Genomic DNA, 11,074 nt, shown 5'->3' with positions numbered 1-11,074 from the left:
GTCACGATCCTCAATGGCATGGGCGTCACAGGAAGAATTGTAGACAAGGTGAAACTGCACTGTGGCTTGTGGTGAACTTAGACCTGGCCCAGACCTTTTTGCCTTAGCTCTTTCTCCTGAAGTTAAAACAGGAAAAGTTCTCCTGTCCAGGGTGCTGGGGTATTGGAAGCAGTCATTTGTTTTCTCCTAAGTCCTCTACACATTTGCTCTTTTTTTTACTTTGTCATCTAGAGTTTAACTCCTGAGTTGACTAATTACAATTGATTCTTTATCCTTATTATTTCCCACCTATAATTAAAGGCCCACTTATAATTATCCTATTTTTTAATGCGCATTTATGGGCCTTAGGGTTTAGAAGGCATGGTCTTTTTGAATTTTGTTTCTATAATATTTTTATACTTCATAAACATTATCACAACAATAAAAGGTACGGAAAGAAAACAGAAAGATCACTTCTATCCTGAGCACACATTATTGCCACTGTTTTTTAAATATTTTTTTCCAGCCCTTATCTGAAATACATATTTTTTATTAAATTTGTGTGGTAGGCAAAAATTTAGCCCTTTTTTTTTCAGTTCTCACTTTGTCGTAAACATTTAAAAATGTAACCATATACATAGCACCAATGTACTTTTTAAGGGTTGTTTAATAATACGTAGAACTATCAAGTCATAATTTGCTTACTGTTTCCATAATTTGCTTACAAATAGGTGATTTTCAAATAGAAATATTTCATAGAATAGCTTTGTATATATATATGTAGTTTTGTTCTGAATTATTTCCTTGGCATAAACTCCCTTGATTGGAATCCTAAATCAAAGGGCCTAGACATTATTATGGCTCTTGGTACATACTACAGAGTTCTTTCAGAGAAGAGTTAGGCCATCTCACACTGCTGCTGCTGGTATACGCAGGGGCAGTGTTTCTACCATGCCTGTTCTAGGTGGTACATCTTTTTCTTAATTCCATGAGGTTTTTAAAAAACGAGGTAAAATTTACATACTGTAAAATTTACCCTTTTAAATTTACCCTTTTAAAACTGCTTAAACTACCCTTTTAAGTAGTTTTTAGTGTATTCATGAGTAGTGATGCAACCATCACCACTGCATACTTCTGGAACATTTTCATCCCCTCCAAAAGAAATAGCTATTAACAGTCACTCTTCATCCTCCTTCCCCCTCCTCCCCCCTGTCGCAGCCCCTGGCAACTACTAACATACTTTCTGTCTCTCTGGGTTAATCTATTCTGGATAGTTCATATAAATGGAATCCTGCAACATGTGGTCTTTTGTGGCTGGCCTCTTTCACCTAGCATCTTTAAGGTTCATTGTGTTATACCATGTATCAGTGCTTTGTTCTTTTTCATGGCTGAATAATATTCCATTGTACATCTAGACCTCATTTTGTTTATTCATCAGTTGATGGACATTTGGTTTATTTCTGGGTGGTTCATCTATTAACTTTAAATTTAGAGAGAATAAAATAGGTACCTTATTTAATAAGCACTTCTTCAATTATTTGTGAGGTGACTGTCTCCTGGATTGTTTACTAATTGTATTTTCTCTTTTGCGAATTAGCTTTTCATTGCCTTGGCCCATTTTTTGTACTGGAATTTAGGTTTCCCCTAGACATTAACCATTGTAGTGTTTTGTGCAGAAAGTTCCCACAGATTATTGTTTAATTTTCTCTTCAGTAATAGTGGTGGTTTTTATTGGGGGGTGGGGACTTCTGTAAAAGTTTCACATTTTCCTATAGTTCATTTTTGATCTTTGGTGATTTTTCTTTTGTTTCAAAAATCAGAAACTTATCCTTCCACAGATATAATGAAATCTCAATTTTATCTTCTACTGACTTTTCCTTTTATGCTTGTTAAATATGTAATTTTTTCATTTGTGTTGAGTTAATTTGATACATGGAATAAGAGATAACTCAAATTTTCTCAGTTGCTAACCAGTCATCTTCAGGAAGATTTATTAAAAATCCCTTTCTTTCCTCATTGTTTGTGGTACTATATCCTACAAATATTTTTCTTCTTTTTCAGAATTGTTTTTTAATATGATGACTTGCTTGGGAAGTATATTGTTGCTATCTGGCTTGTGAGATTTAGGTTAATTTAGGTTAGTTTGAAAAATATTGGTTATTGAAGTATTGAAAAATTGAAATAGTGTAAAAGCTAATTTATGTTTCTTCTAGACAGTCTCCTCTCATGCTTTCCTTTTCTCTTTGCTCAAATCTGGAAGAGACTGAAAGAGCAGTCATCCTGACAGCCGAGCCAGCTTTTCCTCTGGAAGTCCCTTAAACCTCTGCCTGCCCAATTACTGGCTTTAGAATTTGCATCCATGTCATTTTACTGTTTGACTTCTTTCAGTTATTGTGATTCTCTATGCATACAACTAATTGGGATCTAACCTCAAATCTGAGAATTGTCGTTTATTTAAGTTCTCTATCAGATACAAGTTCTTCATCAAACCATGTTTCCCCCCTTTTTTTTAAACTTGGGAAAATTCTCTAAAATTGGAAGCTGTCAGAAATAATGGATTCTAAACTTTTCTAATGGATGATGTTCTAGACATTCCATAGGCAACTTTGGTTATAGGTTGCTTAGTATCTGTATACATTTCATTTTGCCTTATTTAAAATATTAAGTTTTTCTCAAAAACTGCTATAGGTAATTTAGGAATGGAACATTTCACCTTAGCCTTTGCTTATTTCTCTTCTGCAGCCTGACTGGCAGCCCTATTTACCACAGAACGGAGACAACATCGAAGTGGCTTTCTCTTACTCCTCAGTGTTATGGCCTTGGTCAGGCTACCTGGCCATTTCCATTTCTGTCACCAAGAAAGCGGCTTCTTGGGAAGGCATTGCGCAGGGGCACGTCATGATCACCGTAGCTTCCCCAGCAGAGGTGGAAGTAAGTGGGCAGGGAAGAGCTTGTGTCTTTTAACCTTTCACTGTCACCTGCCAGGAAGGGATGGACTGGCTAAATTCCTAGGGTCTCAGATTTGAAGCACAGTTGGCGGATGTAATTAGGTTTGAAGGCCATGATTGATGATTCCAGGGCCTGTAAAAACCCGCTCAGTGGTGAGTGTTGGTGCCTCCTCTTCTGTTGCTGAGCAACGGTAGATAGGACCATTTTATGCCAATTTCAAGCTCAGAATGATTGCAGAAAATATGTATTCTCTGAAAGTGAATGTACGGTTAATCCTATGTAACACTAGTGTTTCAGGAACAAGGTGCTTTAAATTTTAAGTCTCAAGCTCTTAAAAGAAGATTTTGAATGGAATTAATTATGATACATTCCTTTCTATATTTGTTATTATTGGAAATTCTTGTGTTCAAATTATTAGGGTTAAATTAATACAAATGAACTTTTTAAACCCCAAAACCCGAAAATTTCTCCTGAGCAAAAAACGGGGCGGGGGGTGGTTCTATGTTTTTTTTCCTTTAGTCAAAAAATGGTGCAGAACAGACTTCAACAGTGAAGCTCCCGATTAAGGTGAAGATAATTCCTGCTCCTCCTCGAAGCAAGAGAGTTCTCTGGGACCAGTACCACAATCTCCGCTATCCGCCTGGCTATTTCCCCAGGGACAATCTGAGAATGAAGAATGACCCTTTAGACTGGTAAGCATCTTTCAGACACAACGCTCATCACCCTCCGTCCTTCCACAGCAGGACTAGGGGTTTTGTCCCTTTGGGAAGCAGGTGTTGCTCCTCAGGGAGCCTGGACTTCTGTGACCGCCCCCAGACTTTTGGGGCTCTTAGGGCACCCTGCACTTCTTTCAGACTTTAACAGTTGTGCAGTAAAAAACTTTGAACGCATCCTTACTTATTCTCTTTTCCCTTACTTCCCCTGTTGAATCAGCCAGCAAGTCCTGTCAGTCCTCCTTCCAGAACATGTCCTGACTCCTGCCCTATCTGGCTGCCACCTCTGCTTCTACTCTCATTCAGGCCATTGTCATCTCTTGCCTGAACAGTGCTGGTAACCTGACAAGTCACTGCTGCCACTCTTGCTCCCTTAAATCTCATTGTCCATGCAGCCGCCCTGGTCCCCTAAAAACATTCTGTCACGATTTGCTTAAAACTCCAGTGCTGCCTATCCGGACTTCTTCATGCGCCAGACTTCCTGGTGTGTCCTTCTCAACTCTCCCGGCCATGCCCCCATCACAGCCCCTCCACTGCAGCTGGGCTGACTCTCCTAGCCCATACGCCAAGCTCATTTCTGCCTTAATATAAGTAAAGGAGTTTGGACTTAACTCTGAAAGTGGGGGGAAGAAAGAACATTGAAAGATTTGAGCAGTGCACTTACAATGTCATATCTGCTTTTTATTAAGATGTCTCTGGATGATGATTCCAGGGCCTGTAAAAACCCGCTCAGCGGTGAGTGTTGGTGCCTCCTCTTCTGTTGCTGAGCAACGGTAGATAGGACCATTTTATGCCAATTTCAAGCTCAGAATGATTGCAGAAAATATGTATTCTCTGAAAGTGAATGTACGGTTAATCCTATGTAACACTAGTGTTTCAGAAACAAGGTGCTTTAAATTTTAAGTCTCAAGCTCTTAAAAGAAGATTTTGAATGGAATTAATTATGATACATTCCTTTCTATATTTGTTATTATTGGAAATTCTTGTGTTCAAATTATTAGGGTTAAATTAATACAAATGAACTTTTTAAACCCCAAAACCCGAAAATTTCTCCTGAGCAAAAAACGGGGCGGGGGGTGGTTCTATGTTTTTTTTCCTTTAGTCAAAAAATGGTGCAGAACAGACTTCAACAGTGAAGCTCCCGATTAAGGTGAAGATAATTCCTGCTCCTCCTCGAAGCAAGAGAGTTCTCTGGGACCAGTACCACAATCTCCGCTATCCGCCTGGCTATTTCCCCAGGGACAATCTGAGAATGAAGAATGACCCTTTAGACTGGTAAGCATCTTTCAGACACAACGCTCATCACCCTCCGTCCTTCCACAGCAGGACTAGGGGTTTTGTCCCTTTGGGAAGCAGGTGTTGCTCCTCAGTGAGCCTGGACTTCTGTGACCGCCCCCAGACTTTTGGGGCTCTTAGGGCACCCTGCACTTCTTTCAGACTTTAACAGTTGTGCAGTAAAAAACTTTGAACGCATCCTTACTTATTCTCTTTTCCCTTACTTCTCCTGTTGAATCAGCCAGCAAGTCCTGTCAGTCCTCCTTCCAGAACATGTCCTGACTCCTGCCCTATCTGGCTGCCACCTCTGCTTCTACTCTCATTCAGGCCATTGTCATCTCTTGCCTGAACAGTGCTGGTAACCTGACAAGTCACTGCTGCCACTCTTGCTCCCTTAAATCTCATTGTCCATGCAGCCGCCCTGGTCCCCTAAAAACATTCTATCACGATTTGCTTAAAACTCCAGTGCTGCCTATCCGGACTTCTTCATGCGCCAGACTTCCTGGTGTGTCCTTCTCAACTCTCCCGGCCATGCCCCCATCACAGCCCCTCCACTGCAGCTGGGCTGACTCTCCTAGCCCATACGCCAAGCTCATTTCTGCCTTAATATAAGTAAAGGAGTTTGGACTTAACTCTGAAAGTGGGGGGAAGAAAGAACATTGAAAGATTTGAGCAGTGCACTTACAATGTCATATCTGCTTTTTATTAAGATGTCTCTGGAAGGCAGATTGGAGGGCCTTAGCAGAGGCAGGTGGACAAGAAGTGGGAAGAAGTTGATAGACCAAGGTAGTGGCCATGGATCCGGAGAGGAGCACATGAGTTCGGCCTTACTGAGGAGGTGGACTGTGAAGGGCTATAAAGTGGGGAGTGGCAGATAGAATGACCCCTGGCTGTTTCTGTGGGGCGTTTGGGTAGGAGGCTTATGTGGAGTGTACGGTAGGAAAATGAGCACCTTTAGGAGGATGAAGGATGGAAAGGTGATCAACAGCAGTGCTACATGGCCATCTCAGCATGTCTGCGTGCCCATGCTCCATCTGTCAAGTGCAGACATGTATGCCACCACTGGAGTGAAGTTTCAGTGTATTTCTTTGGCCATTTCTTCTTGTCAGTTTATCTTCTTCATATTCGTGCCATGTGCATTATTTCCTATTATTACCGATTTTATTTGCTGGCCAAGAGAAAGCACGTCTGAAAGTCTGACTTCTGTGCCCGAGGGCCGGATTCCTCAGGCCTCTGCTGAGATGGAGCTGCGCTCCTGCAGAGATGCTGGATTTAAGGAGTTGACTCTGTGGCTAGGTAACCTGTATTATGAGTAAAGATTGGTCATTTTAGTGTCGGGGCTTGCTGTTTTTCAGGAACGGTGACCACATCCACACCAATTTCAGGGACATGTACCAACACTTGAGAAGCATGGGCTACTTTGTCGAAGTCCTCGGCTCCCCCTTCACGTGCTTTGACGCTAATCAGTATGGTGAGCAACAGTGAGGTGCTAGCCAGGTGTTCTTTCCACTCTGTTGGTGTTTGTGAAAAGTTTGAAAAGGGAATCACAGTTTAAATGAGAGGCTGGCAAGGGGAGCATGTGCGGAGTCTCTGGTCCTAGTGGAGGCTGGAATGAGGCGCCAAGCAGAGCAGTGCATGGCCCTGCTTAGTGATGGTGGTGGTGATGTCCAGCTAAAATGTGACTGTCACAATGATTGGGGACAAGAACGTTTGTACATTTTTACTTATTTTTAATTAGAAGAAATTTTAGCACTGTATTTTGCTTCTCTTCAAGTAAGTGAAATATCTTTATTTTGGGGTTCACAAATGGAACAGAAGGCCATAGCCAGCTGTTGTGTAACTGCAGGCCTGACCCTTTCTTTTCCACTCTGTTCTGAAGTGAGTTCAGGGCACAAACCAAAATGTTAGAAGTCAGTAACTTGAGATACAGATGCCAGTAAAATACTGTTTGTCCGAAATAGTTCAGAGGTGAAGTTTCTCACAGCTTGGCACTTTGTCCTTCAGGAACTTTGCTCATGGTGGATAGCGAAGAGGAGTACTTCCCTGAGGAGGTCGCCAAACTGAGACGGGACGTGGACAATGGCCTTTCACTGATTGTCTTCAGTGATTGGTACAACACATCTGTTATGAGAAAAGTCAAGTTTTATGATGAAAATACGAGGTACTGATGAGTTGGTATTTGGATAAGAAATTTGGCTTTTTGAGATTTAATTTCTACCTAGCAAATGCTTCAAGTGACTGGTCTGTTGGTGATCTTTTTAGCTATCAGAGACAGCTTTAGATGCTTGGTTAGAGAAAGCTTTCTCTTCATGTAGTAGAGATGTTTTTGAAAGCTGCTTGTAAAGTAAGTAAAATGCTCATCGATTCCAAGTACTAATTTAAAGGTTCATTGTCTTTCCTTGGTGAACTTAGATACTTGTGCTTTAAATTTCTGTTTAGTTCTTTTCCATTCTCCCATTGCTCTGTTACAAATCTATACAGATGTAAATGAACCAGAAGAACTGTTATGTAAAGAAACCTTCCAGTAAATTTTAGCACTCAACAATTCCCAGTGTATTATGAATATATTTTGAATTTTTCCTTTGGAGTCTGTGATAACTTTATAAGCTTCTTTTGTATTTTTTTTCCCTTCACTGACCCTCTTGAGGTCTAGGCTCTATATGCAGTGTATTTATGTCATCAGGAGTGCATTTCACGAAATAAATTTAGCTTTGGTTTACCCTGCACCCTGCCTGAAGCATTTACGTTATAGTATTGTTCAAACCCAGATAGTTTCAGCCGAAACCGTAGTGTGGTTGGGCTTGATTCTGGCAGAGGAAATTTAGTTTTGTCGCGAAGAGAGTAAATGTGTATGAAGTATTTTAATTCCTGCCTTCTTCGTTCCTCCTCACCACTTTCATAGGCAGTGGTGGATGCCGGACACTGGAGGAGCCAATATCCCAGCTCTGAATGAACTTCTGTCTGTCTGGAACATGGGGTTCAGTGATGGCCTGTACGAAGGAGATTTTACCTTGGCAAGCCATGACAGTAAGGTTTTGTGTTTGTTTTTTAATAGAGCACATTATTCTAGGGGATGCAAGAGCAGATCCAGTGTGTCTTTGAAGTCTGAGTTTTAGAGAATGGTGTGATTCTTAAAGAAGGTAGAGTCTGTGGAGAGAATAATTCAATAGATTCACAAAGTACATCTGGAAAACTGGGTGTTAACCACTCTAGTTGTGTCCAAATTTTCAAATGAAAATATTTAATGCAAGCATTTCTAGTTTTAGTGTCACCTGTAAGGTGCTCTATGTCCTGTATGTTCCCAAATAAGAAATATCTCATAGGTTCTTGATTATTTATACAATTCTGTTGAAATTGTATAAATTGTATGAAATAACTTGGCAAGTTTCTCCACAGATTAGTTTTGGGAGCTAGTTTCTAGAACAACATCTTAAGCACTATTGTTACTGATTCTTCTCATCCTGACGTAGTCGTTTCGAGTCTATGACATCTCTGACTTCTGAAATCTATTCGGAAATCTTATATTAATAGCATTTTTAAACTTGAATTTTGAGGTAATTCCTTGTAGTTTAAGTTTGACAGGCAATAATAGCAGCTCTTCTCTTAAGATTAAAAACAATTTTAGAAAACATGTAATGTCTAAAGAATGCATTTTAGATAAATGAGTAGCTGTTAATAAAATGTTCAGTGTTTCTATGTTCTCATAACTTTGAACAATTATTTTCCAGTGTATTATGCGTCAGGGTGCAGCATCGCTAAATTTCCAGAAGATGGCATAGTGATAACACAGACTTTTAAAGACCAAGGTAAAGAATGCTATTCATACGCTTTTCATTTTCCTCCTTTCTTTTTTTGCTTTTCAGCAGCAGTTTTATTGCATATAATTCATGTTCCGTAACTATATTCCCCCTTTTGAAGTGTACAATTTAGTGATTTTTAGTGTATTCACAGTTGTGCATTCATTACCACTACCTACTTCCAGAACATTTTCATCACCCCAAAAAGAAATCTCTGTGCCCATTAGCAGTTCTGTTTTTAAAATATATTGCAGTACTGTCTGTATGGTACTCACTTTAGGCAAGGCTTCTGGGTGGTTGCTCTGGGAGATGCAAAGAAAGATAAGACAGCCTCTTGCTCATGTATATCAGTAGATTTTTAAAAAATTATTCTTAAAGTTTCTTAAAATTTTTGTACTATCTGTGAATTGTTCTGCTCCCTTGATTGCCAGATTAGCACTGCAAAGTAGAATTTATTTTTTTACCTGGAAGGGATTTTTTCCCTTTATCAAGACAAAGTCAAGCAATAGATCTGCGTTCATGGGATTAGATTTTAACTTTAAGCACATAGATAATCATGTCTTCTCAGTTACTTGGCACAGTTTACTGTGAGTTGGTGATTCTTTCTGAAATCAGTTTCTCACAGGGCAATATCTCTTCTGGTACAGGTCTACACAGGGGTGACAGCAGTTTCCCTGGATTGTAGCTAACCGGTAGCTTCTTGTTTTGTTGGGAGAGTTGGGGTCAAAAGTAGATTTAAGGATGTATACTTTATCTTGGGGTTCTGCTAGTCTGAAAATAAAGTTAATTACTTTGAAATCCTTTTAAGGAGATTTTTATCTCCACACAGGCTTTAAGTTGAATAATCTTTTGGGTACAAAATAAGAATTTGAAAATCCGGGTTACGTGGGATCAAAAAGGACCTTATTGTCAGAAACAAAACTCTGTCAAACCATGAGGCCAAGTGGCAATGCAGTGTGCACTTTCCCTTTTTCATCTGTCTCACTGCTCTGATGAAAGAAAATCTTGCTTTCTTTTCTACTCAGTTCCTACTGGAATTATACACAGAGAGAAGGAAAGGCTGCATTTTTATAGCCACAGACATTTTAGATATTACCGGCGTGGTAAATATTGGATTCTGATGATGTGCGTCATCTAGTGCTGAGGAATGCATTTGCTTCAGGAGTAGAGGTGCTTAGATTATGTGTTGATGTCACCGGCAGTTGCTGCCCATGGCATTTATGCATTTTTGATTTCTTGATTCATTAAACACTGTAAATTGTGCCATTTGGGGAGAGATAAGAAGGCTCAACTTTGGAACATTTATATGTATGAGATTAATGTAACAAATATCTTAAATCTAAATTTAAAACGCGGGCATATATTTTAAAAATTAGTTATGTTTGTCCTAGCTTTGCATGATAAGACACGAAACTGGGTATTGGCCTCTATGACTGTATATGTGGAAGTTCTTGTGTGTTTAGCAAGGGCTGCCTGGCCGCTGCCCCTAGCAAATATAGTCCAAAGACATAACCTTTCAGCATAGTAAGAATGGACAGAAATTTGTGTTTTTAGTATAAAAAGGGAAAAGTGACACCTTTAAAATTGTAGATACCAGGTACCATCATTTCAAGTGAAAATGAAAGAGGATGGATGGAAGTATCATGAATGTAAGTGAATTTTGCTAAAACCCCAGTTAATGCTACTTGAGACATTGTTTTCCTATTCTAAAAATTTGCACTGTTGTGATTAAAGAGTAAATTTTACTGTATTTTCTTTGCGACATGGACTGAATGTCAAGTTAGGTGGCAAAAATTCTCACTGCTGTTTTTGTTGTGTTGTTTCAGGATTGGAGGTTTTAAAGCAGGAAACAGCAGTTGTTGAAAATGTCCCCATTTTGGGACTTTATCAGATTCCAGCTGAGGGTGGAGGCCGGATTGTGCTGTATGGAGACTCCAATTGCTTGGATGACAGTCACCGACAGAAGGGTGCGAACTGATGATGTGGTCGAAAAGTAGATTGTGCTTCCTGATTTGACATTCAAATCCTTTCTCCCCATTGTCCCTGAAAAGGCACCAGTGAGGTGCTGGTAAATTAACAGAAACCTGCTCATGAGGGCCAGGTACCACTGGGGAAGTTTCTGCTGCTTTGATTGCTTAGACTATTTGGATAGGTTTATAAGCCTGGAACATTTAATAAGCAAAACAAAACTGCACTTATTGCCTCCGCTGCCTTTCCCTGCATGATGGTCATCCTGGGGCCAGTGGGTGCCAGGACTGCCGAGTTTTAGTGAAGAGACCCTTTACTGATTTTCCTGGTCTACCCACCTTGGTTTACCCTTCTGGAGTCTATATGTCACTGGCACTGCCATGTGAGTGCTCC

The 11,074-nt window shown here is 40.0% G+C and overlaps 1 protein-coding gene across 1 annotated transcript in view; it reads left to right on the top strand.

Annotated features, from left to right (window-relative positions):
• MBTPS1 (membrane bound transcription factor peptidase, site 1) overlaps positions 1-11,074 on the top strand; it is a 52,322-nt gene that overhangs the window by 32,717 nt on the left and 8,531 nt on the right. Inside the window, 8 exon segments of the mRNA XM_006926716.3 lie at positions 1-48; positions 2,722-2,910; positions 3,448-3,620; positions 6,272-6,387; positions 6,921-7,077; positions 7,819-7,943; positions 8,645-8,722; positions 10,540-10,680. The exon segment at positions 1-48 is cut by the window's left edge and continues 13 nt beyond it. Of these exon segments, the coding sequence (XP_006926778.1) occupies positions 1-48; positions 2,722-2,910; positions 3,448-3,620; positions 6,272-6,387; positions 6,921-7,077; positions 7,819-7,943; positions 8,645-8,722; positions 10,540-10,680 (1,027 nt within the window).

Source organism: Pteropus alecto, unplaced genomic scaffold (genome assembly GCF_000325575.1).
Source record: "Pteropus alecto unplaced genomic scaffold, ASM32557v1 scaffold7, whole genome shotgun sequence".
Taxonomy (NCBI): Eukaryota; Metazoa; Chordata; class Mammalia; order Chiroptera; family Pteropodidae; genus Pteropus; species Pteropus alecto.
The sequence above is the reverse complement of the archived record's forward strand: the minus strand, read 5'-3'. Positions and strand labels throughout refer to the sequence as shown.